At 45.7% G+C, this 27,773-nt stretch overlaps 1 protein-coding gene across 2 annotated transcripts in view; it reads right to left on the bottom strand.

The window, feature by feature from the left end:
• The window catches only part of smg6 (SMG6 nonsense mediated mRNA decay factor), a 527,995-nt gene that overhangs the window by 185,827 nt on the left and 314,395 nt on the right, over positions 1–27,773 (bottom strand). For both annotated transcript variants that reach the window (XM_072243359.1, XM_072243360.1), the window contains one exon: positions 26,058–26,259. In XM_072243359.1, the coding sequence (XP_072099460.1) occupies positions 26,058–26,259 (202 nt within the window). The remainder of the gene's footprint in view (positions 1–26,057; positions 26,260–27,773) is intronic.

Raw genomic sequence — 27,773 nt, forward strand, 5'->3', positions numbered from 1 at the left:
AATACTCCAAGTGTGGTTCAGCCAGAGTTTTACAGAGCTGCAACATTACCATGTGACTCTAGAATTCAATCCCCCAAGTAATGAAGGCCAACATACCATGCACTTTCTTAACCATCCTATTAGCTTGCATCGCAACATTGAGGGATCTCAGCGTGGACCCCAAGACCCCTCTATACCTTAACACTGCTAAGAATCCTGCCATTAACCAAGTATTTGGCCTTCTTCAAGTTCAAACTTCTAAAGACAATCACTTCATGCTTTTCCAGGCTGAGCTCCAGCTGCAACATCTCAGCCAGCTCTGCATCCTATCAATATTCCACTGTAATGACCAACAACCTTTTACACTATCTACACACCACCAACCTTAACAGCACCTGCAAACTTACTAATCCACCTTTTCATTTCTTCATCCAAGTCATTTATAAAAATCATAAAGAGCAGGAGTCCCATAACAAAGCCCTGTCGAATACCACTGGTCACTGACCTTCAGTCAGAATATGCTCCATCTACAAACACCCTCTGCTTTCTGCGGGCAAGCCAATTGCCAATCCATGCAGCCACGTTTCCCTGGATCCCATGCCTCCTGACTTTCTGAATAAGCCTACCATGGGGAAACCTTATCAAACACCCTACTAAAATCCATATACACCAAATCCACTGCTCTACTTTCATCAATGTGCTTTTGTCACATCTTCAAAGAACTTAATCAGGCTTGTAAAGTATGACTTGCTCCTCACAAAGCCATGCTGACTATTCTGAATCAGACTGCGGTTCTCCAAATACTGATACTGCTTTACTATCAAAGGGTGACTATTATACGCATGACATGGACCAGAAGCAACATTCTAAGCAACATCCACGTACCTAAAATCCTATGACTATTTTATGAACAAGCATTAGTGTATTAGTGAAGAACTTAAAGCTAGTCAGATCAGTGAGCCTTCTGGGCATCTCACCTCAATAGCATCGGAATGTAAGAACCGTATGAAACCCGCCTTTACTAGGTGTCCCTGGAGATGCAGCTCGCTAGCCCCTTGCTAACAGTCACTGGACTCAGTGGTGAGAAAACCACTGTTCTCAGACTCCGTATGTCTAGGGTAGATATGACTTGGGTCCTGCCAAATCCATGAGGTTGGGATGTCTCGCCCACCTAAACCCCAATTTGTGTGAATACTGTGCAACTTACTGCTCCCATGTGATCATCTGGCGGCAAGAAATAACAAACCGTATGCAGCAGACAATTTTAAGAAGAGTGTATTTATGAACGCTAACTTAAACAAACAGTTTTTTTAAAAAAAGAAATGGGCCCACCACAATCAAACAGTCAAATGTGCACAGGCTGGAGCTCAAACCCCACTGCGCAGGCATGTGACGTCGGGCAGTGACGCGCGAAAGATTTAAAAAGGCAGAAATCCTGCTTCGGGTTTGATTCGAAGAAGGAAGTCTGAGAGTCGGAGCGGGAGTGTGGAGGAAGACATTTTTGAATTTTTTGGGTTTTTTTTCCATCGGCGTTCAGAGCGGCGAGACTGCGCAGGCGTATGACGTCGGGCAGTGAAGCGCGGAAGATTTAAAAGGAACAGAGCCTCATACAGCGGGCAGCGTAGTTTGTGGGCAGCGGAGTGAGCCGGGAGCAGAGTGAAGGCTTAAGGGCTTCAGCTTAACGGGCTTAGGCGGAAATGGGCGAGGCAAGGAAGGTTTGGTATTCATTTTTTGTTGTTATTTGAGGAGAGGGGCAGTATGAGTGTGAGGGCAGTTTGTTGTTCTCGGTGCCGGATGTGGGAGGCCCTGGAGTCTCCAAGCCTCCCGGACGTCCACATCTGCACCAGGTGCGCCGAGATGCAGCTCCTAAGGGACCGCGATGGGGAACTGGAGCTGCAGCTCGATGACCTTCATCTGGTCAGGGAGAGCGAGGAGTTGATAGAGAGGAGTTACAGGCAGGTGGTCACACCGGGGCCACGGGAGGCAGACCAGTGGGTCACAGTTAGGAGGGGGAAGAGGAAGAGTCAGGTAATAGGGAGTACCCCGGTGGCTGTGCCCCTTGACAATAGGTACTCCTGTTTGAGTACTGTTGGGCGGGAGAGCTTACCTGGGGGAAGCAACAGTGGCCATTCCTCTGGCACAGAGTCCGGCCCTGTAGCTCAGAAGGGTAGGGAAAGGAAGAAGAGGGCAGTTGTGATAGGGGACTCGATAGTAAGGGGGTCAGATAGGCGATTCTGTGGATGCAGTCCAGGGACCCGGATGGTAGTTTGCCTCCCTGGTGCCAGGGTCCGGGATATTTCTGATCGTGTCCAAGATATCCTGAAGTGGGAGAGTGAGGAGCCAGAGGTCGTGGTACATATAGGTACAAATGACATAGGTAGGAAAAGGGAAGAGGTCCTGAAAGGAGAATATAGGGAGCTAGGAAGGGAGTTGAGAAAAAGGACCGCAAAGGTAGTAATCTCGGGATTACTGCCTGTGCCACACGACAGTGAGAGTAGGAATGCGATGAGGTGGAGGATAAATGCGTGGCTGAAGGATTGGAGTAGGGGGCAGGGATTCAAGTTTTTGGATCATTGGGACCTCTTTTGGCGCAGGCATGACCTGTACAAAAAGGACGGGTTACATTTGAATCCTAGGGGGACCAATATCCTGGCAGGGAGATTAGCGAGGGCAACTGAGGTGACTTTAACCTAGAATAGTTGGGGGGTGGGAATCAAATTAAAGAGACTAAGAGAGAGGAGGTTAGTTCACAACAGGGGGATGGGAACAAGTGCAGAGAGACAGAGGGGTGTAAAATGAGGGTAGAAGCAAAAAGTAGTAAGGTGAAAAGTAAAAGTGGCAGGCCGACAAATCCAGGGCAAGCATCAAAAAGGGCCACTTTTCAACATAATTGTATAAGGGCTAAGAGAATTGTAAAAGCGAGCCTGAAGGCTTTGTGTGTCAATGCAAGGAGCATTCATAACAAGGTGGATGAATTAAAAGTGCAGATTGTTATTAATGAATATGATATAGCTGGGATCTCAGAGACATGGCTCCAGGGTAACCAAGGATGGGAGCTCAACATTCAGGGATATTCAATATTCAGGAGGGATAGACATGAAAGAAAAGGAGGTGGGGTGGCGTTGCTGGTTAGAGAGGAGATTAACGCAATAGAAAGGAAGGACATAAGCCGGGAAGATGTGGAATTGATATGGGTAGAGCTGCATAACACTAAGGGGCAGAAAACGCTGGTGGGAGTTGTGTACAGGCCACCTAACAGTAGTAGTGAGGTTGGGGATGGTATTAAACAGGAAATTAGAAATGTGTGCAATAAATGAACAGCAGTTATAATGGGTGACATCAATCTACATGTAGATTGGGTGAACCAAATTGGTAAGCGTGCTGAGGAAGAGGATTTCTTGGAATGTATGCAGGATGGTTTTTTGAACCAACACGTCGAGGAACCAACTAGAGAGCAGGCTATTCTAGACTGGGTATTGAGCAATGAGGAAGGGTTAATTAGCAATCTTGTCATGAGAGGCCCCTTGGGTAAGAGTGACCATAATATGGTGGAATTCTTCATTAAGATGGAGAATGACATAGTTAATTCAGAAACAAAGGTTCTGAACTTAAAGAAGGGTAACTTTGAAGGTATGAGACGTGAATTAGCTAAGATAGACTGGCAAATGACACTTAAAGGGTTGACGGTGAATATGCAATGGCAAGCATTTAAAGATCGCATGGATGAACTACAACAATTGTTCATCCCAGTTTGGCAAAAGAATAAATCAAGGAAGGTAGTGCACCCGTGGCTGACAAGGGAAATTAGAGATAGTATCAATTCCAAAGAAGAAGCATACAAATTAGCCAGAAAAAGTGGCTCACCTGAGGGCTGGGAGAAATTCAGAGTTCAGCAGAGGAGGACAAAGGGCTTAATTAGGAAGGGGAAAAAAGATTATGAGAGAAAACTGGCGGGGAACATAAAAACTGACTGTAAAAGCTTTTATAGATATGTGAAAAGAAAAAGATTGGTTAAGACAAATGTAGATCCCCTACAGTCAGAAACAGGTGAATTGATTATGGGGAGCAAGGACATGGCAGACCAATTGAATAATTAATTTGGTTCTGTCTTCACTAAGGAGGACATAAATTATCTTCCAGAAATAGTAGGGGACAGAGGGTCCAGTGAGATGGAGGAACTGAGGGAAACACATGTTAGTAGGGAAGTGGTGTTAGGTAAATTGAAGGAATTAAAGGCAGATAAATCCCCAGGGCCAGATGGTCTGCATCCCAGAGTGCTTAAGGAAGCAGCCCAAGAAATAGTGGATGCATTAGTGATAATTTTTCAAAACTCTTTAGATTCTGGACTAGTTCCTGAGGATTGGAGGGTGGCTAATGTAACCCCACTTTTTAAAAAAGGAGGGAGAGAGAAACCAGGGAATTATAGACCGGTTAGCGTCTATAATTCCCATCAGTGGTGGGGAAACTGCTAGAGTCAGTTATCAAAGATGTGATAACAGCACATTTGGAAAGCGGTGATATCATCGGACAAAGTCAGCATGGATTTGTGAAAGGAAAATCATGTCTGACGAATCTCATAGAATTTTTTGAAGATGTAACTAGTAGAGTGGATAGGGGAGAACCAGTGGATGTGGTATATTTGGATTTTCAAAAGGCTTTTGACAAGGTCCCACACAGGAGATTAGTGTGCAAACTTAAAGCACACGGTATTGGGGGTAAGGTATTGATGTGGATAGAGAGTTGGTTGGCAGACAGCAAGCAAAGAGTGGGAATAAACGGGACCTTTTCAGAATGGCAGGCAGTGACTAGTGGGGTACCGCAAGGCTCAGTGCTGGGACCCCAGTTGTTTACAATATATATTAATGACTTGGATGAGGGAATTAAATGCAGCATCTCCAAGTCTGTGGATGACACGAAGCTGGGCGGCAGTGTTAGCTGTGAGAAGGATGCTAAGGGGATGCAGGGTGATTTGGATAGGTTGGGTGAGTGGGCAAATTCATGGCAGATGCAATTTAATGTGGATAAATGTGAAGTTATCCACTTTGGTGTCAAAAACAGGAAAACAGATTATTATCTGAATGGTGGCCGATTAGGAAAAGGGGAGGTGCAACGAGACCTGGGTGTCATTGTACACCAGTCATTGAAAGTGGGCATGCAGGTACAGCAGGCGGTGAAAAAGGCAAATGGTATGCTGGCATTTATAGCAAGAGGATTCGAGTACAGGAGCAGTACTACTGCAGTTGTACAAGGCCTTGGTGAGACCACACCTGGAGTATTGTGTGCAGTTTTGGTCCCCTAATCTGAGGAAAGACATCCTTGCCATAGAGGGAGTACAAAGAAGGTTCACCAGATTGATTCCTGGGATGGCAGAACTTTCATATGATGAAAGATTGGATGAACTAGGGTTATGCTCGTTGGAATTTAGAAGATTCAGGGGGGATCTGATTGAAACGTATAAAATCCTAAAGGGATTGGACAGGCTAGATGCAGGAAGATTGTTCCCGATGTAAGGGAAGTCCAGAACGAGGGGTCACAGTTTGAGGATAAAGGGGAAGCATTTTAGGACCGAGATTAGGAAAAACTTCTTCACACAGAGAGTGGTGAATCTGTGGAATTCTCTGCCACAGGAAACAGTTGAGGCCAGTTCATTGGCTATATTTAAGAGGAAGTTAGATATGGCCCTTGTGGCTAAAGGGATCAGGGGGTATGGAGGGAAGGGTGGTGCAGGGTTCTGAGTTGGATGATCAGCCATGATCATACTGAATGGCAGTGCAGGTTCGAAGGGCCGAATGGCCTACTCCTGCACCTATCTTCTATGTTTCTATGTTTAAATCTTCCAAAAGCCGTTGTGTCTGATGTACTCCCAGCATCAATTCCTATTCACTAATCCGAGGTAGAATTCCCCCTTGTGGGCGCCACTGAATTGCACGTTCCCACCAGACTCCTATAGCCAGTTCTCTCGAGCTTCTTCTCTCTCCATCTCCCACCGAATAAGACCTTCAGCCAAAACCTCTCCCCAGTGTTCTCTAGAACCTTCTCCCAATTCCACCATCCTGATTAGATGTCACCACATTCCTAAGCATCCCTTGTCTTTAATGGTAAACCAAACACTGCCAGCTGAACACACAGCTTCTACAGAAAACCATTACATGAAATACCCTACAATATTAGCAGTAAAATTTTTACCAGAGCGTTATACTTAGAAACAGAGGACCATTCGGACTGTTACATGCTCTGCCATTCATGAAATCCCTCAGCAGCGCTTTACTGCACTGATTGCAAGTCCCTGAATCTCCCTAATGTTTAAATTCAAAGTTCAAAGTAAGTTAACTATCAAAGTACATATATGTCACCATACACAACCCCAAGATTGATTTTCTAGTGGGCATTCACAGTAAGTACAAGAAATGCAATAAAATCAATGAAAGACCATACCCAAAAGGTAAACACACTCTGTGCAAGAGACAACAAACTGATAAAATACAGAAAAGTGATGGGCAAGTGAAGTTGTCCCCTCTGTTTCAACAGCTTGATGGTTGAGGGGTGATAACTGTTCCTGAACCTGGTGGTGTGGGTTCTGAGGCTCCTATATCTCCTTCCTGATGGCAACAGCAAGAAGAGAGCCTGATCTGGATGGTGGGGTCCTTTATGATGGATGCTGTTTTCCTGAAACAGCACTCCATGTAGATGTGATCCATGTTGGTGAGGACTGTCCCCATGATGGACTGCGCTGTATCTGCGACTTTTTGGGGGCTTTCCGTACAAGGGGCTTGGTGTTTCTATACCAGGCCATGATGTAACCAGTCTATGTACTCACAACCACACATCTATAGAAGTTTGTCAAAGTTTTAGATGACACACCAAATATTCACCAATTTCTAAGTCGAGACACAGCCATGCTTTCTTCGTAATGGCACTTACGTGCTGGACCCAGGAAATAATAACACTGGGAATTTAAAGTTGCTGACCCTCTCCACCTCTGATCCCTCGGTGAGGACTAGCTCATGAACCTTCAGTTTCTTCCTCCTGAAGTCAATCATATTTAATATCTGTGGAATTCAGTGCTACAGATGGCTGTGGAGACTAAGTCATTGGGTATATTTAAAATGGAGGTGGATAGATTCTCCTTAGTCAGTCGTCAAAGGTTACAGGGAGAAGGCAGGAGAATAGGAGTGAGGGAGATAATAAATCAGTCATGATAGAATGGCAGAGCAGATTTGATGGGCCAAATGGCCTAATTCAACTCCTTTGATGAAAGCACAGAATGGTGGATTCACAAGGATAATAGAAATGACCAACAGCACTTGGGTAGAGGCAAGATGCTGAAAGTGACCACTGAAACTAAAAGGCTGGGATATCAGAAGATTTACACATTTGAAGTGTTATTGTGAATGATTATTTCATCTGTATGGGGAGCCAGAAATGTGGGGCATTAATTTGAAGTGGTCAGAGAGGGAGAGAGGAGGGCATTCTTTTGGAGAAGTAGACACTGTTTAACCAGAGACTATGGTTGATAGATGGCCACTACAGCTTTTCAGGGAATACTGAATGACCACTGTAAGCGGTTTGAGATCTAGAGATAATGAAGCAAGGTGGTAGATGCAGAAATGGTGAGACCAATATGGCCATTCTTGATTCCCCTAGCACAAAACGTTATGAAGATAGACGCCTGTTGTGCTGTGCCACCGCACAGGATCGGAAAAAGCTGCAGAAAGTTGTAAACTCAGCCAGCTCCATCATGGTCACCGGCCTCCCCGGCATCGAGGACACCTTCAAACGGCAATACCTCAAAAAGGAAGCATCCTTCATTAAGGATCTCCATCACCCAGGACATGCCCTCTTCTCATTGCTACCATCAAAGAGGAGGTACAGGAGCCTGAAGATACACACTCAACGTTTCCCTCTGCCATCAGATTTCTGAATGGACAATGAATCCATGTACACTACCTCACCATTTTTTCTTTTTTGCTCCCTTTTTGCACAACTTGCTTAATTTAATTTTTATATCTATTTTTATAGTAATTTCATTCTTTTATCTTTTTATGTATTTAATTTAATTTTTATATCTATTTTTATAGTAATTTCATTCTTTTATCTTCTTATGTACTGCTGTTGCAAGACAAATTTGACGACATATGCCAGTGATATTAAACCTGATTCTGGGATCCTTGTTTGGTGGCCATATGATAATGGAGTAATCACTCCATTTAGGCAGGAAATGCGATTTGGTTGCAAATTGGTAAAGAAACACAACTCTGCAGCTGTAACATCTCAGGTAGTAAAACTGATGAGCATTCATTACCATACTGACTTCATTTAACCGCTGACTTCAGTGAAGGAGAGTCTCAGTGCAGGTCTAGGACTGTGACAGCTCAAAGCCATTCGGTATATAAAAAGACAGCCTGGCTGTACAGACAATGAAAGCAGCCCTAGGGCTCAGCTTCACAGTGTAAATGAACATTTCAGCCCTGATATAACCACCATATACATTTTGAAATTTAAAACTTAAACGAGTTTCACTAGTATTTTATATATTAATGCTATAACATTGATATCATACAAATCTGTGTTAACGGTGGAATCAGAAGAGATCCAGAGAAAATAAAGAGATGAAAAGCTGTTGGCAGAGTTGTTGTGTGCTCTTGCTTACAGCACTGCACTGTAAGCACTTCAAACCACTTTTTATAATACTGTCCATTGTAAATACATGCTGCTAATATGTTTTATGCACATTTTATTCCATATCTGTACCTAACTTTATTTTATAATCTCAGTGGCCACTTTATTAGGTACACCTGCTTTGTTAACTCAACTATCTACTCAGCCAATCATGTGGCTGCAATCCAATACATAAAAACAAGCAGACATGTTCAAGATGCAAACAACAGGAATTCTGCAGATGCTGGAAATTCAAGCAACACACATCAAAGTTGTTGGTGAACGCAGCAGGCCAGGCAGCATCTCTAGGAAGAGGTACAGTCGACGTTTCAGGCCGAGACCCTTCGTCAGGACTAACTGAAAGAAGAGTGAGTAAGGGATTTGAAAGTTGGAGGGGGAGGGGGAGATCCAAAATGATAGGAGAAGACAGGAGGGGGAGGGATGGAGCCAAGAGCTGGACAGGTGATTGGCAAAAGGGATACGAGAGGATCATGGGACAGGAGGTCCGGGGAGAAAGACAAGGTGGGGGGAGGAACCCAGAGGATGGGCAAGGGGTATATTCAGAGGGACAGAGGGAGAAAAAGGAGAGTGAGAGAAAGAATATGTGTATAAAAAAAAAGTAACAGATGGGGTACGAGGGAGAGGTGGGGCCTTAGCAGAAGTTAGAGAAGTCGATGTTCATGCCATCAGGTTGGAGGCTACCCAGAGGGAATATAAGATGTTGTTCCTCCAACCTGAGTGTGGCTTCATCTTTACAGTAGAGGAGGCCGTGGATAGACATGTCAGAATGGGAATGGGGCGTGGAATTAAAATGTGTGGCCACTGGGAGATCCTGCTTTCTCTGGCGAACAGAGTGTAGGTGTTCAGCAAAGCGGTCTCCCAGTCTGCGTCGGGTTTCGCCAATATATAAAAGGCCACGTCGGGAGCACCGGACGCAGTATATCACCCCAGCCGACTCACAGGTGAAGTGTTGTCTCACCTGGAAGGACTGTTTGGGGCCCTGAATGGTGGTAAGGGAGGAAGTGTAAGGGCATGTGTAGCACTTGTTCCGCTAACACGGATAAGTGCCAGGAGGGGGAATCAGTGGGGAGGGATTGGGGGGACGAATGGACAAGGGAGTCGCGTAGGGAGCGATTCCTGCGGAATGCAGAGAGAGGGGGGAGGGAAAGATGTGCTTAGTGGCGGGATCCCATTGGAGGTGGCGGAAGTTACGGAGAATAATATGTTGGACCCGGAGGCTGGTGGGCTGGTAGGTGAGGACCAGGGGAACCCTATTCCTAGTGGGGTGGCGGGAGGATGGAGTGAGAGCAGATGTGCGTGAAATGGGGGAGATGTGTTTAAGAGCAGAGTTGATAGTGGAGGAAGGGAAGCCCCTTTCTTTAAAAAAGGAAGACATCTCCCTCGTCCTAGAATGAAAAGCCTCATCCTGAGAGCAGATGCGGCAGAGACGGAGGAATTGTAAGAAGGGGATGGCGTTTTTGCAAGAGACGGGGTGAGAAGAGGAATAGTCCAGATAGCTGTGAGAGTCAGTAGGCTTATAGTAGACATCAGTGGATAAGCTGTCTCCAGAGACAGAGACAGAAAGATCTAGAAAGGGGAGGGAGGTGTCGGAAATGGACCAGGTAAACTTGAGGGCAGGGTGAAAGTTGGAGGCAAAGTTAATAAGGTCAACGAGCTCTGCATGCGTGCAGGAAGCAGCGCCAATGCAGTCGTCGATGTGGCGAGGGAGAAGTGTGGGACAGATACCAGAATAGGCACAGAACATAGATTGTTCCACAAACCCAACAAAAAGGCAGGCATAGCTAGGACCCATACGGGTGCCCATAGCTACACCTTCAGTTTGGAGGAAGTGGGAGGAGCCAAAGGAGAAATTATTAAGAGTAAGGACTAATTCCGCTAGACGGAGCAGAGTGGTGGTAGAGGGGAACTGATTAGGTCTGGAATCCAAAAAGAAGCGTAGAGCTTTGAGACCTTCCTGATGGGGGATGGAAGTATGTAGGGACTGGACATCCATGGTGAAAATAAAGCGGTGGGGGCCAGGGAACTTAAAATCATCGAAAAGTTTCAGAGCGTCTAGCGGAATTAGTCCTTACTCTTAATAATTTCTCCTTTGGCTCCTCCCACTTCCTCCAAACTAAAGGTGTAGCTATGGGCACCCGTATGGGTCCTAGCTATGCCTGCCTTTTTGTTGGCTTTGTGGAACAATCTATGTTCCGTGCCTATTCTGGTATCTGACCCCACTTTTCCTTCGTTACATCGACGACTGCATTGGCGCTGCTTCCTGCATGCATGCAGAGCTCATTGACTTTATTAACTTTGCCTCCAACTTTCACCCTGCCCTCAAGTTTACCTGGTCCATTTCCGACACCTCCCTCCCCTTTCTAGATCTTTCTGTCTCTGTCTCTGGAGACAGCTTATCCACTGATGTCTACTATAAGCCTACTGACTCTCACAGCTATCTGGACTATTCCTCTTCTCACCCTGTCTCTTGCAAAATTGCCATCCCCTTCTCGCAATTCCTCCGTCTCCGCCGCATCTGCTCTCAGGATGAGGCTTTTCATTCTAGGACGAGGGAGATGTCTTCCTTTTTTAAAGAAAGGGGCTTCCCTTCCTTCACTATCAACTCTGCTCTCAAACGCATCTCCCCCATTTCACGCACATCTGCTCTCACTCCATCCTCCCGCCACCCCACTAGGAATAGAGTTCCCCTGGTCCTCACCTACCACCCCACCAGCCTCCGGGTCCAACATATTATTCTCCGTAACTTCCGCCACCTCCAATGGGATCCCACCACTAAGCACCTTTCCCTCCCCCCCCCCACATTCCACAGGGATCGCTCCCTACGCGACTCCCTTGTCCATTCGTCCCCCCCATCCCTCCCCACTGATCTCCCTCCTGGCACTTACCCGTGTAAGCGGAACAAGTGCTACACATGCCCTTACACTTCCTCCCTTACCACCATTCAGGGCCCCGAACAGTCCCTCCAGGTGAGGCAACACTTCACCTGTGAGTCGGCTGGGGTGATATACTGCGTCCCGTGCTCCCGATGTGGCCTTTTATATATTGGCGAGACCCGACGCAGACTGGGAGACCGCTTTGCTGAACACCTACACTCTGTCCGCCAGAGAAAACAGGATCTCCCAGTGGCCACACATTTTAATTCCACATCCCATTCCCATTCTGACATGTCTATCCACGGCCTCCTCTACTGTAAAGATGAAGCCACACTCAGGTTGGAGGAACAACACCTTATATTCCCTCTGGGTAGCCTCCAACCTGATGGCATGAACATCGACTTCTCTAACTTCTGCTAAGGCCCCACCTCCCCCTCGTACCCCATCTGTTACTTTTTTTTTATACACACATTCTTTCTCTCACTCTCCTTTTTCTCCCTCTGCCCCTCTGAATATATCCCTTGCCCATCCTCTGGGTCTCCCCCCCGCCTCGTCTTTCTTCCCGGACCTCCTGTCCCATGATCCTCTCATATCCCTTTTGCCTATCACCTGTCTGGCTCTTGGCTCTATCCCTGCCCCTCCTGTCTTCTCCTATCATTTTGGATCTCCCCCTCCCCCTCCAACTTTCAAATCCCTTACTCACTCTTCCTTCAGTGAGTCCTGACGAAGGGTCTCGGCCTGAAACGTCGACTGCACCTCTTCCTAAAGATGCTGCCTGGCCTGCTGCGTTCACCAGCAACTTTTATGTGTGTTGCTTGAATTTCCAGCATCTGCAGAATTCCTGTTGTTTGCCTTCTCAGCTACTGCTCGCTTTGCAAGAATTCTCTTTAAATATTTCAACCAAACCGCAAGGAACGAGGAGCTGCTCACCAGAACAGGCTCAGAGACAACGAGGTCAGTTGCTGCAACCCAGCTACTGTGTGGAGTTTGCATGTTCTACGTACAACTATAAGACCATAAGACATAGGAGCAGAATTAGGCCATCCAGCCCATCGAGTCTGCTCCACCATCCAATTGTGGCTGATCCTATTTTTTCCCCTCCTCCTCAACCCCAGTTCCTGGCCTTCTCCCCATAACCTTTCATGCCAAGTTCAATCAAGAACTGTGTGGGTTTCCCCAGGTGCAACAGTTTCCCGTCACATCCCAAACAGCTGCTTGTTTGTAGGGGAGATACAAGTTTGTAAAATTATGCAAGGCAGAAGTTGACAGCCAGTATCATTTTCCAGGATTGAGGGCACGTATCTGAGGTGAGAGGTGGAAAGTACAAAGAAATTGTGCAGGGCCAGTTTTCTACAGAGAGAGTGGTGGGGGTCCGGAATGTGCTGCTGGGCCAGCGGTGAAGGCAGACAGGAGTGTTTCAGAGACCCTTTGACAGGCACATGAATCTGCAAAGGGAGGGAGATACATGGCAAATGTACCGGGAAGTGGGTTTAGGTTAATTAGGTGCCACTGGTTGCATTAGTTTAGCATAGCGCTATCGGCTGAATGGCCTCTCCTGCGCTGTACTATTTTATGTAATCGGTTTCTCTAAAAGTCTTCCCTAGCGTAGGTGGGCATATGAGAGGGAACAGGTTACAAGGAAGCAAGGGGCATAGCAGCATAACAGTTAGGATAACGCAATTCCCGCCACTGTGTGTACATTTTCCTGTGGCAGCATGGGTTTCCTCATGATGCTCGGGTTTAATGAGTGAATTTGGACAGTGTGGTCTTATTGCGTCAGAAGAGACTCATATTGCACAGTATCTCTAAAATGCAGGAGTTGCGTGGCCCCCTTATACAGTGTGAGGAAAATGAGATCACAAGAAGCATTAGCTCCATCATTCAAGAAGCTTATGTTCTACCTCAACACCAAGTCCCACCTGTAACCCCAGCTTCAATGAGTGCTTTAACATCTAAGTCTGAAATGTACTTGCCGCCATTGATGCTCTGGGCTTCTGAAGACCCGGTCTCCAGGTACATGCAGCTGAGCCTCCACCAGCAACTCACTGTTGGCACACTGGTCCACAATGGTCTTCACAAAAAACACAAGAGCACTGGATGCAGTTTCTGTCTGGGTCACCAAAGAGTTAAACACCTTGGCATGTTATTTGTGGGACTCTTGGGCAATTACTTAAAACTGAAGTATTAAGTTACTTTTATTACCTGTTTAAACCCCCTGCCCCACCCTCAGAAAACACCTGGAGTAATGCTGACTGGCCTTCAGCCAATCATAACAGAAGATCAGAGTCTCCTCAGTGAAGAATGCTTTCTATGACATGTCATCTGCTTATAATGTCTCACGTTTCCCCATCGGTCACATAGCACAAAATGGCAGAAGTGTTCGACTGCCAGGAGACTCACTTAAAAATAATCTGGCAACAACCTGGCAAGGGGCCAACTGACCAGGTGTGTCAGAAGCTGAACTGGATAATTGCCTGTCACTTCTTTGCTACCAAAGTGGAACAAGGTTATGTATCAAGCAAACATTTACTTTGCAATACCATGTGAATGTTAAATTCCTCCCTTCTACCTTCATCATCAATCCTTCAACACCTTCCTCCTGAAACCAGTCCCCACCTAACCACCACTTCCTCTCAAAGACCCAACTCACCTCTATTACCCTTGTCACTGGCCCTAGCGATTAACAGCAGACAAACCTGGGCCATCACCAGGGTAGGATGGGTCACATTTCTGAGGACAACAGGCATACATCAGTGAACGTTTAGAACTGACAAGAGAAAGACAAGACAGCACTATATCACCTGAGACCATGGCAGTAAGTATAGGTGGTGTCTGGCCACACAAGAGAAAGCAACAACGTACTGAGCTTCCCGCAACTCTTATACTTACAGCCAGGGATCTGTATGGGAATGAAACTATTCCAGGCACCACAGATCTTCCATGCCACAATAATTCCAAAATGGTTGATTCTTCAATTCTGGGCAGCATCAATTACTGAACCAAATACCAGATACACAACGTTGCCCTTGGGTCTATGGACACAACTTGGGTCTGACCAACATACAAAATTGTGTATAATTTATGTTCTTCTTGTGAATGTCAATTATTTAATGCTACGTGCCTGTGATGCTGCTGCAAGTAGGTTTTTCATTGCACCTGAGCACGCAATACATGTACGCGTATGGATGACAATAAACTTGACTTTCAACTTTGACATTGTAAAATGTTTCACAAATTCCCTCTCACACTTTTATGGCAGTTGTCTTGAGACAGAGAATGAATAAGTAATGTGGAGGACACAGAATCCAATAAGTGTGGGAAGTCATTGGTCAATGCCATACAATGAACTCAACTACAGCAAACCAACTGTTTAACTACTGTGTATCTTGCTGTTGCAAAATTGCAGTCTAATGTTTCCAGCAAACATTTATACTGCAGTACTGCATTAATGTTAAATTTCTTACCCGTTAATGTTCTGAGACAACCAAGAATATACATTATATAAAAAAAACTCTCCCCAGCCTTCTTCCTCTTTGTGGAAGCGTAACTCAACATTCCAATTTTCATAATGTTTCAACTGTGGGATGGCGAGAAGCAGCTACACCAAATTGCAGTGAGCAAACTATCTGATTTTGAAGTAAAAACCAACAGATCCTGTAAGTCTAAAATGAAAAGGAAATTTCTGCAACATTCGGCAGGTCAGGTAGTATCTGTGAAGAATGACCCATTGTGTTCATATTGACAAGAACAGAATCTGAATGGTCAACACTGACCACACAGTAGCATTCTCAGTCGCACCCAAAACATAAAACTATTGAAGTCCAAGGCCATACTCCTCACTAGTTGAAGGATAGTTAACAATTCCGTGTCCATGGGGACCAGACGTTTATTTGAAGTCGCATTAATGAATGTGAAATCAAGTTCCAGAGATGAAAGACGACAGCACTCAGTTCCCTCTTGTCCAGGTTACAATAAGAATTAGATCCAATAGCAAACAGAGAAGGGGAAGTGAGCTGGAGACTTCCCTCACAACTTGCAGCGGCACATAGTTCTGTATCTCCTTTTCTACAGGTCAAGCAATAAAGATCCCAGTCTGAGCTCCAATAGCAGTAGCTCTTCCAAAGTGAAGAAGGGGAAGTCTAGAGTTTTACACAGATGCACCAGGGTAAAGTGTTTGTACATCCAAGCCAACCTTTAAGGATTCTTCCAGTCAAGATACTGCCAGCAAACAATGATTCCTCGGGCGACATCTTCCAGATAGCAAATCTCTCCAATTATTTCACTTCTTCTATTTGCCTTCTGCTTGTTCTCTGTCTTGTTTGTGTTATGGAAACTGTTGGAGCCTGTGACGTACATTTCGGAACTTGATCAAAGGACCCAGAGCTATGCCGCCTCGTGGAGATTAGAGATTGGGGAACGAAATGAAAAGGACCAAGAACACAAACTGACTCGTGGAAAACTCCAGAGATGAGGTGCGGGGTTATGAATGACTCCATCTCGAAGGGGTGAGGAAGACTGAAGCATCAAGGTGAATACAGAGGAGGTCAGCAACGGCTCCCAACGGAGACCATCATCCGCGGGATCAGCAGCTTTCCCACCCGGGCCGGAAGTCACTCTTTATGGAAGGACTGAGTTTGTGTGATCACTCTCCTCAAGTGCAACTGAAAAGACTTTTCCCATACTGAGATTTATATGATTATTGGACTATACTTTATATTGGTTTCCTTCAGGTTTTTGGTGTTTTCTTTCTTGTGGACGATTGGCGGGTGGGTGACCTGCTAAGTTTTTGCGTGGGGGGTGGGTTTGGTGCTATTGCCACTGTTCTTTTCTGCGAGGGAAGGGGGTCGGAGATTGTTACTGTGGCTGTGGGGGAGGGGGGATTTTGGGGTCTGCAAGTTTTATTTCTTATCTTTTCTGTGCTAGCATGTGGGGGGGGGAGTTGACATCTTTTCTTACATCAACACTCGTGGTCTTTCTTTATTTAATGGTTATCTGAAGTAGACAAATATCAGAGTTGTACATGCATCATTTGACAATAAAATGAACCTTTGATCTCCTGTATCAAGTAGAGTAGATGTCAGTGAGGAACACACTGAAAACAGCGATCATAATATAATTACATTTACCATAATTATGGAAAAGGACATAAAGCATTTCAAGATAAAAAAGTCCATTAGAGTATGGCCAATTTCAATGGATGGGAACAGATTTGGCTTTTAGAAATCGGAATTGACGTTTGGCAGGCTGAATAATAGCAGCCTTTAAACATAGAACAGTACAGCAAAAGAACAGGCCATTCATCCCACAATGTCTACACCAACCACAATGCCAATGTAACATATCCCATCTGCTGCACATAGTCCAACATCTTTCACCACCCCAGTCCTTGTGTTTCTGTACATAGGTGAGTTTCTTGGCTTTGTTTCTACTTTGGAGGAATGACGTTTTGACAGCAACTCTTCCATGAATACCAGTTCTGACAAGGTTTCTCCAGACTGTTAGAGGGGTGTAATTGGGTTCCAGTGGTTTCTGAGAGTTCAGAGCTGATAGCAGTGCTGGACTTCTTGCGACTTAGAAGGGACATCAGTTTGTGGTCCCATAAGACATACGAGCAGAATTAGGCCATTTAGTCCATCGAGTCTGCTTCACCATTCAATCATGGCTGATCCTTTTTTCCCCCTCCTCAGCCCCACTCCCTGTAACCTTTGATACCATGTCCAATCAAGAACCTATCAAGCTCTGCCTTAAATACACCCAATGACCTGGCCTCCGTAGCTGCATGTGGTAATAAATTCCACAAATTCACCACACTTTGGCTAAAGAAATTTCTTCACATCTCTGTTTTAAATGGGCAACCCTCTATCCTAAGGCTGTGCCCTCTTGTCCTAAACTCTCCCACCACGGGAAACATCCTTTCAACATCTACTCTGTCTAGCCCTTTCAACATTCAAAAGGTTTCGATGAGATCCCCGCTCATCCTTCTGAAATCCAGCAAGTACAGACCCAGAGCCAGCAAACGTTCCTCGTATGATAACCCTTTCATTCCTGGAATCATCCCTGTGAACCTCCTGTGGACCCTCTCCAATGCCAGCACATCTTTTCTAAGACAAGGGGCCCAAAACTGTTCACAATACTCAAGGTGAGGCCTCACCAGTGCCTTATAAAGCCTTGCTCATCACATCCTTGCTGTTGTATTCTAGACCTCTTGAAATGAATGCTAACATTGCATTTGCCTTCCTCACCACTGACTCAGCCTGCAAATTAACCTTCAGGGTGTTCTGCACAAGGACTCCCAAGTCCCTTTGCATCTCAGATTTTTGGATTTTCTCCCCGTTCAGAAAATAGTCCACACATTTATTTCTACTACCAAAGTTCATGACCATGCATTTTCCAACATTGTATTTCATTTGCCACTTTCTTGCCCATTCTCCTAATCTGTCTAAATCCTTCTGCAGCCTGTTTCCTCAACACTACCAATCTTCACCAATCTTGGTATCATCTGCAAACTTGGCAACAAAGCCTTCTATTCCATCATCTAAGTCATTCATATACAGCATAAAAAGTAATGGTCCCATCACCGACACCTGCGGAATACCACTAGTCACAGGCAGCTAACCAGAAAATGATTCCCATTCACTGCCTCCTACCAATCAGCCAATGCTCTAACCATCTTAGTAACTTTCCTGTAATACCATGGGCTCTTAACTTGGTAAGCAGCCTCATGCGTGGCACTTTGTCAAAGACCTTCTGAAAGTCCAAATATATGACATCCGCTGCATCCCCTTGATCTATCTGGCTGGTAATCTCATCAAAGAATTCCAAAAGGTTCGTCAGGCAGGATTTTCCCTGAAGGGAACCATGCTGACTTCGTACTATCCTGTCCTGTGTCACCAAGTACTCCATCACCTTATCCTAACAATTGACTCTAACATCTTCCCAACAACTGAGGTCAGGTTAACTGGTCTGTAATTTCCTTTCTGCTGCCTTCCTCCTTTCTGAAAAAGTGGAGTGACATTTGCAATTTTCCAGTTCTCAAGCACCATGCCAGAGTACAATGATTTTTAAAAGATCATTTCTAATGCCACCACAATCTCTAATGCTCCCTCTTTCAGAATCTTAGTGTGCAGCTCATCTGGTCCAGGTGACCTTTAGGTCTTTCAGCTTTTTGAGCACCTTCTCTCTTGTAATAGTAACTGCAGCCACTTCTCTTCCTTCACACATTACAACATTGGGCATACTGCTAGTGTCTTCCACAGTGAAGACTGATGCAAATACTCATTTGGTTCATCAGCCATCTCCTTGTCCCCTGTTATTATTTCTCGTCTCATTTTCTAGCGGTCCTATATCCACTCTTATCTCTCTTATTTTTAATATACTTGAAAAAACTTCTGCTATCCACTTTGATATTACTTGCTAGCTTCATTTAATCTTTTCCCTTCTAATAATTTTTTTTGTTGCTCTCTGTAGGTTTTTAAAAACTTTTCAATCCTCTATCAACCGACTAATTTTTGCTTTGTTGTATGCCCTTTCTTTTGCTTTTACAATAGTTGTAACTTCCCTGGTTGTACTATTTTACCATTCCAGTATTTCCTCAGCAGTTCAGGACCAAGACCTACACCACGAGGTTCAGGAACAGTAATAACCCTTCCACCAATGGGATAACTTCACTCCTCCCGTCACCCATCCGTTCCCACAACCTACGGACTCATTTTTAAATACTCTTCATCTTATATTCTTGATATTTATTGTTTATTTATTATGATTATTTCCCTTTTTCTTTTTCTATTTGCACTTTTCTATTTGCCTTCTGCACACTGGTTATCAGTCTGTCCTGTTGGGTACAGTCTCTCATTGATTCTATTGTGTTTGTTGGATTTATTGCAAATGTCCGCACAAAAGTGAATCTCAGGGTTGTAAATGGTGACCTATATGTAAAAAAGGATCCAGTACTTCCCCAGCATATATGACGAATAAACTCTTCTTTGGCTTCCAGCCGGGTACATATATTGATTTGAATTTATTTAAATCTTACATCCATCCCACAATGTGAGGGAGTAAAAATCTTTGCGTTATGACTCCGTCACAATATACAGACACATGAATTTTAAGTCTAATGGCTTGTAGAAAGAGGTTATCCTGTAGCCTGTTGGTCCTGGCTTTAATGCCACAGTACCATTTGCCAGATGGAAACAGCTGTGAGTTTATAGTTGGGGTGACTGGTGTCCCTAGTGATCTTCCAGGCCTTCTTTACGCATCTGCTGCTGTAAGTGTCTTCAATGGAGGAAAGTTCACACCCACAGATGTGCTGGGCTGTCCGTACCACTCTCCGACCAGCGATTAAGGTTGATGCAGTTCCCGTACCGGGCAGTGATACAGCCAGTCAGGATGCTCTCAATTATGCCCTTGTAGAGGTCTTGAGGATCTGGGGGCTCATGCCGAACTTCTTTAGTCACCTGAAGTGGAAGAGATGCTGTTGTGTTTTTTTTGCTACACAGCCAGTGCGTATAATCCAGGTAGGACCTTTAGTGATGTGTATACTGAGGAAAATGAAACTACTCAACTGCCGTCCCATTGATGTTGATCTGGGCAAGCCTGCCTCCATTCCACCTGTAATCCACAATCTGCTCTTTTGTTGTTTGGACATTGAGGGAGAGGTTGTTATCTTGGCACCACCGTGTCAGGGTGTCAACCTCTCCTCGGTAGGCTGTCTGGTCACCGCAAGAAATAAGGCCGATCAATGTTGTGTCATCTGCAAATTTGATCAGCAGATTGGAGCTGTGTGCGACAGTACAGTCGTGGGTGTACAGGGAGTAGAGGAGGGGACTCAGGACACAACCCTGAGGGGCTCCTGTGTTGAGGGTCAGAGGGGCAGAGGTGAGGGAGCCTATCCTCACCATCCGTCGGTGATCTGATAGGAAGTCCAGGATCCAGCTGCACAAGGTAGGGTGCAGGCAGAGGTCTCTGAGCTTCCTGTTATAACAGAGTTTGTAATTGAAGCAGCAGTTATAATCGATACCTGGACCTGTCTGGAACCCTAAGAAGAGTTTATTCAACATATACGTACTTTGAAAATAAATTTTCTTGGAAGTTTACTTTGAAGTTTGGACTAAGAAGTACAGAGTGTTAAAAGACATCTGGGTGTACGTGGGTAGGAAAGGTTTGGAGGGAAATGGGACAAATAGGATTAGTTTAGGTGGGCGCTTTGGTTGGCATGCCTGAGTTGGGGTAGGACTCTATGGTGAAAGGCTTAGGTATCAGAAGGCAATGGAGAGCATCCTGCCTCAGGCCAGCATGGATAAGCTCCTCTACACTCCCTCAAATGCCAGTATATCCTTCCACGTAGTGCAGTGACCAGGACTGCTCACACAGAACTTCTTCATCATTCACACCTACCATCACATCAACTGTTAGAGCTCAACAGTATGAGAATTTGATTCCCCACCTGATGTCCCTTGCTCAAACAGTATAAAGAAATATAACTCAGTCTCAGATTTCTCACTTAATGACCAGACATCTGACCCTAAGGCTCAGAGAAAAGATGCAGTCAGCCATTTGCAAGTGTCTCTTTCTTCCTGGATTAGGGTGCCACTGGAATGGCCAACAGATGGGAACGTTGGCAGGCAGAGTCAGCATGGTCATCACCAGAGCAGAATCAAAGGTGAGGCAAACACTGGCCGAGTTCACACATTATTACCAAGCTGACACAGACAGACAAAGCACACACACACACAATTTTCAGCAGGGGTGATATGATGGTAATCATCCTCGCTGATTTACTGCAGCAGCACTGAAGGCAGCAGTAGTGTACCTATGGCTGTCCCAGCTGACAGGACAATTCAGCCAGGGAGAAGTCAGAGCTGAAGCTCTGTAGTCTCAAAGGCTCCACACCAGGACACACACTGTATTCACAAAACCGATTCTGCAAGCAAATGCAAGCTTCACCAAACTGGACTGATTCAGGATAGTCAGCATAGTGTCATGTGTGGGAGGTTGCTGTCTAACCAATCTTATAGAGTTTTTCAAGGAAGTTACCTGGAAAGTTGATGAAGCAAGGCAACGGACTTGTCTACAAGGCTTTCGATAAGGTCCCACATGGGAGATTGGTCAAGTATGTTCGGTTGCTCAGCATTCAAGATGAGCTAGTAAGTTGGGCTAGACATTGGCTTTGTGGGAGAAGCCAGAGTGGATTGCCTCTCTGACTGGAGGCCTGTGACTAGTGGTGTGCCACAGGGATTGGTGCTGGGTCCTTTGTTGTTTGTCATCTATATCAATGATCTGGATGATAATATGGTTAACTGGATCAGCAAATTTGTGGATGACACTAAGATTGGGGGTGTAGTGCACAACAAGGAAGATTATCAGAGCTTGCAATGGGACCTGGACCAACTGAAAAATATAGGCTGAAAATGGCAGATGGAATTTAATGTAGACAAGTGTGAGGTGTTGTACTTCGGTAGGACCAACCAGGATAGGCCTTACACGGTGAACAGTAGGGCACTGAGGTGTGTGGTAGAACAAAGGTTTCTGGGAATACAGGTCCTTATTTCATTGAAAATGGCATCACAGATAGATAGGGTTGTAAAGGAATCTCTTGGCACATTGGTCTTCATAATCAAAATACTGAGTACAGGAGATGGGATGTTCTGTTGGAAGTTGTATAAGAGGTTGGTGAGATCTAATTTGGAGTATCATGTGCAGTTTTGGTCACCTACCTACAGGAAAGATGTAAATAAGATTGAAAGAGTAGAGAGAAAATTTACATGAATGTTGCCGGGTCTGGAGGACCTGAGTTACGAGGAAAGATTTAGTAGGTTAGGACTTTATTCCTTAGAATGTTGTCATGGTCTGGTCCGTGAAGTCCGCATTCCTGTTCGCAGTCCAGTCCGTGGACTCAGGACTCTGGGTCTTCCAACTGTCCCTTGTTTTGATTGAGTTAATCATAGGCACCAGATTCCCATCTTGAGGCTTGGAATATAAGTAGCCTTGGGGTTGAGTGTGAGCTGCTGGTTTGACTTGTCAAGATCCCTTGGGAGCAACCTGCTGGTAAAAGGCTAGAGCAGCCACTTGCCATCTTTAGGCTGCATTAGAGAACCATCGCTTCATGGAGCCTTGCTGTCAGTAGTCAGAGCTGTCTTTGTGATATGGATTTGACTGTTTCCCGGGCCAGCTGAGTGGCCGTCAGCCACTCCAAGCTAGGTAGGGATCCGGCTGTTTCCATAGTCAGCTTAGGTTGCTGGCTGTAACTACAACTCGGAGCAACCCCAATGCAGAGATGGAACTGTCTGTCACCCTTTGGTGTTTGTCTCTTCTTGACCTTGCCTCTGTGGGGTAAGTCAGGCCGTTCTGCCGTTGCCCTGCGGGGGGATCTGTCTTGTCTTGTCCCTGCCTCCGTGGAGCAAGTCAGGTCATTCTGCTGTTGCCCTGCCGGGGGATCTGTCTTGTCTTGTCTTGTCCTCGCCTCTGTGGGGTAAGTCAGGCCGTTCTGCCATTGCCCTGCAGGGGTATCTGTCTTGTCTTGTCTTGTCTTGTCTTTGCTTTGCTTCTGTTGGGTAAGTCCGGCTGTTCTGCCGTTACCTGATGGATGGTCCTGTCCCACCTTGGTGTGGAGAAGAAGTTGAGTCCCGGCTTGTCTAAGTATAAGTCCTGGCTCTATGGCTATGTACTGTCCTGTCTCATGTTGGTGTTGTGTTAAAGATGAGTCCCAGCTTTTCGAAGGATGAGTCCTGGCTCTATGTTGATGTTCAGTTCCCAGTCTGTCTCTGAGCTCCAGCCTCTGAGTTATCAGCCTCCGCAAGCCTCAGGAGCCAAGAGCCCGGCCTCAAGCCCCAGGAGCCAAGACCCCAGCCTGCCTCCAGTCCTGTAGTCATGTCACGTCCTTGCCTGGTTCTGGGGTCCGGGTCCCGGCCCGAGCCCGAGGAAAGACCCAGGTTCTGAGTCCTTGTCCAGTCTGGTTCGGGGTCCAAACCCAAGTCTGCGTACTTGTCTCTGCTCCCTGTCTGTATCCTGTCACGTCCTTTCTCTAGTCAAATCTTGTTGCTTGTACTTCAGTGTCTGTGTCTTGTATTTGGGTCCGTTCCCAATGCCCCCATTGTGACAAATGTAGAAGATTGAGGGGAGATTTGACAGAAGTATACAAAGTTATGAGGGGTATGGATAGGGTAAATGCAAGCAAGTTTTTTCCACTGAGGTTGGATGGGACTACAACTGGAGGTCAGGGGTTAAGAGTGAAAGGTAAAAAGTTTAAAGGGAACATGGGGAGTCCTGCCGAAGGGTTTTGGCCCAAACGTCGACTGTACCTTTTTTCGATAGATGCTGCTTGGTCTGCTGAGCTCCGCTAGCATTCCGTGTGCTTGGCTTGGATTTCCAGCATCTGCAGTTTTTCTCTTGTTTGTGATGGGGGGGGGTGAACTTCTTCATTCAAAGGGTGGCGAAGGTGTGAAACGAGCTGCCAACTCAAGTGATACACGCAAGCTTGATTTCAATGTTTAAGAGAAACTTGGAAAGGTACATGGATGGTAGGGGTATGGAAGGCTATGGTCCCGCTGCAGGTCTATGGGAATAGGTAGTTTAAATGGCTCGGCACAGACTAGATGGACCAAAGGGCCTGTTTCTGTGCTATACTTTTCTATGACTCTAACCACAGATTCATCAGGTCAGCCACCTGGCCATTGATCCGATATGATTTCCTGTCACATTGTCTACAGCACCGGACAACAGTAGCTGATACACTTTAAAATTACAAAGAGAAAACGGGATACTTATTATAAGCAATTTTTTTTCTGGATTCTAACATTAGAATATTCAAGGCCAATTCTTTGTAGAGATGCCAAGTTTAACTTGTGGTACTGTGTTACATGCTAACACATTCAGGCTCTGTGTTTGGGACAGTATGGCTCCTCTATACATTTCAAACAGAGGGAAGTTTCAGAGAAGCCAAGACTAAGGGAAGGTTGCCCCATAGGCTAAAGCTAACAGCCTTGGAGCAGTGATTCGATGCTGCACACCTGCTGAGTCGAACATCATGCCTCCACAAATCAACAGCTCACTCTCCCCAAAGAGCAGATCATTCCGTACCAGACTTAGTCTACAATTTATGCATGCCAAAATATGTCCTGACTTTTCAAGCTGATACACATTTTTTTGTTCAAAGTGCCTGTTCCTGATCCAGGCAGGCTCTGGAGCATGCAGTGTCAGGAGACTGAGAGTGAAGGGTAAAGTTTCTTCTCCTCTTACTAACTCGCCAGCTCTTCTGAAGTCCTTGACTCCTCTTCAGGGCCCAAGGTGAACAAGGGTATTTTGGACTACTTTGGTACCTTTGTGAAGTTGCTTGTGAGCGTTGGTGTGCGGTTTTGTCAAAGAAGGGGGCATCACATTTGAGCCGTGTACACACATGGAACGCAATCAGAACTGTTGGTGATTTAGAGGATCACGAGGCTCAGTCTAACACCTCGACTCCTTACAAGCTCAACATTCCACCACAAAATAGGATCAGGGTATGCAGGGCTCTGTAGGACCCGAATGTCTCGGTCAGCTGAGGCAGCCACTTACCTGTTAAAGTAACTCAAGCTGGGAAAACAATTTAAGATTTCTAAACAATTTTGTACTGCGATGCTAGCCAGTAGTCTACCAGATGGTGTAAAGCTTTACAGCACCAGCAACCAGGGTTCACTGCCCACCACTATCTGTACCTTCTCCCCATGACTGCATAGGTCTCCTCTGGGTGCTCTGGTTTCCTCCCACATTCCAAAGACATATGCTTTAGGTTTAGTGGGTTGTAGACATGCTCTGTTGGCATCAGTGTGGCAACACATGTAGGCTGCCCCCAGCACCTCTTCAGACTGTGTTGGTCTTTAATGCAAATGACACAATTCACTGTATGGTTCAATGTTTTGATGTACATGTGACAAATAAAGCTGATCTTTATGATTCAACAGGTCAATATCTTACCACAAGCAGCCCATGCAATCACGGTGGAGCCAGTCAGTCTGTTGGTGGTGGCATGAAAGTCTTGGGCATCAGAGTTGGCTCATGATGAATGCACCTATCTATGTGCGGATAAATTCCTATGTCTGTGCTTCTGACATTGCTTTAAAAATGCATCAAATCTAACAGCTGAAGTCAACGAATTCAGCCCCAGCAGCTTTTACAGGACAGGAGGCAGTCAGAGTTTGATTGAGGTTCAGCCCCAGGCCTAAAGAAAATCATATTCTGGGATGGTGATATTAGCCCAGGGGATTTGGATGAGAGCCCAGCACAGAGCCTTGGCAGGGTCTGACAGCCTCCGTTTGGAGGAATGCAGGGTGGCCAACACTAGCTATTTAGACAAGGAGGGAAGGCAGTGTATACAAAGCATGCCACAGAACACACGCTACAGGAAGAGGTGCTTTTCATGACACTGGTGCTGTACAGACAGATGTCAGATGTTGAGGTCACCATTTTCCCTTTACACCCTCACTGAGTTAATCACATTCTGTTTAAAAAAAGCCTTCCCAGGAACAAGAGTTTACAGTGTGCCCCCCGGCTGACCTTATCTGCGGCTGTCTCCACGTAGCAAGGGTCCTGAGGGGCAGCCAGGAGAGGAACAAAGCCTGAGAGGATCTTGTCCTCGTCCAGAACAAGCAGGGTGAGGTCCTCATCCGGGTCCTTGTACAGCGGTACCTCGGACTGGTTGACGGCTGTGAAAACGTTGCAGAACTCTGCCAACGTGGCCCACACGTCGATGGCAATTCTGAACAGAGGAAATCCAGCAGAAAGGAACAAGAGTCAAAGGTTAGCTCACTGGGGAGATGAAAACGATGCTCAGCAAAGTGTTTTAGGATGTAAAGACATTGTTAATAATAAAACATTCATTTGGAACTAGAAAAACAGATGATGTTTTTATTAAGTCAGTGCAAGAACAGTTCCGGATTTTGGTCTCAAACGATTACCCAATTAGGAAAAAAGAAACAGACGCAGGTGTTGTGACTTTGAGACTTCGACACTCCTGTTCCTCTTAGCACTCACCCACTTTTCAAAAGATACCCAATGTATTTTACACCCCATTACCCAGAACATTAAGGGTTTCTCTGAAAAAGCATTTCCATAACAAATTCCCAGCAGCCCTGCACGCACACCCTCCGGGTGATGTATTGCGTTCAGTTGTTGATACCTCATCTCGGCACAGGTTGTTTCAAATTTTCCATACGCTGCAGATTTCTGACAATTTCTCGTTATTCCTTGTGAGCACACATATGACCAGGAATGTTCTTGCAAATTCAGAACCACTTAAGAGTTCCCTGCAAACACTATCATGCATCTTGGGACCCCTTGCAAACACCAGCATGCATTCCAGGACTCCCTTCAAACACAGACACATGCCCTGGGGCTGGCTGCAAACACAGACATCTGCTCCAGGATCATCCGCAAACACAGAAAGACATCCCAGCACATACCGCATGTCAGGACCTGTGCAAAGATGGACACACACCCCAAGGCCACTCCCAAAGCAGGACACACACCTCGGGGATCCCTCAAACATGGACACACAGCCTGGTCCTCTACAAAGGTGGGCACACCCCCTCCAAGAATGCTGCAAATACAGACACGTCTCCAAGGAGACTCATGTTCCCATGGTGACCAGCAGTTGTAACTACACTTGGGAACCAGTAAGCTACTGACACACACTGGCTCAGTGGGCAACCTCTCTCAGAACATTATGGGTTCAATTCCCACTCATGGTACCCTACCCACAGAAGCCAGATTGACGCTGCAGTGCCATACTGTAGGAGGGCTGCACCATTGTAGGCAACATTCTCCTGACTACAGGCCCTTATAAACTTGATGTAGATTTAACCTCACAACCTTCCAATTTCTACATTCATGTTTAACTGCCTCATGCGGTTCTGCTTTGAATGAAAAATTTTTGATACAGTGAAGGAAGGTATGAATGATAAAGGAAAAAAATCAGAGTTTAGATGAAGTTTCTTAGTCTGAAATAATAGCTGTCCTTTTCCCTCCACAGATGCCGCTCAACACTTGCAAAAGTTCCTCCAGCAGTTTGATTTTTGTTCCCAATTTCAGCATCTGCAGTTTGTGTCTTTAAGTCTAAAACCACTGCTCTACAAGGAAAGTTAAATTACCTGCAAATTTCAGAGGAATTTTGTCCCAATGCAGCTTTAAGGGAGCCAACCAAGCAGGGTATGTTTGAACATGCCAACAAGCAGGGAGTGACAGCACCCCCGTGGGTATAACTACAGGCCAAGA

The sequence above is a fragment of the Mobula birostris genome, chromosome 25 (assembly GCF_030028105.1).
Source record: "Mobula birostris isolate sMobBir1 chromosome 25, sMobBir1.hap1, whole genome shotgun sequence".
Classification (NCBI taxonomy): Eukaryota; Metazoa; Chordata; class Chondrichthyes; order Myliobatiformes; family Myliobatidae; genus Mobula; species Mobula birostris.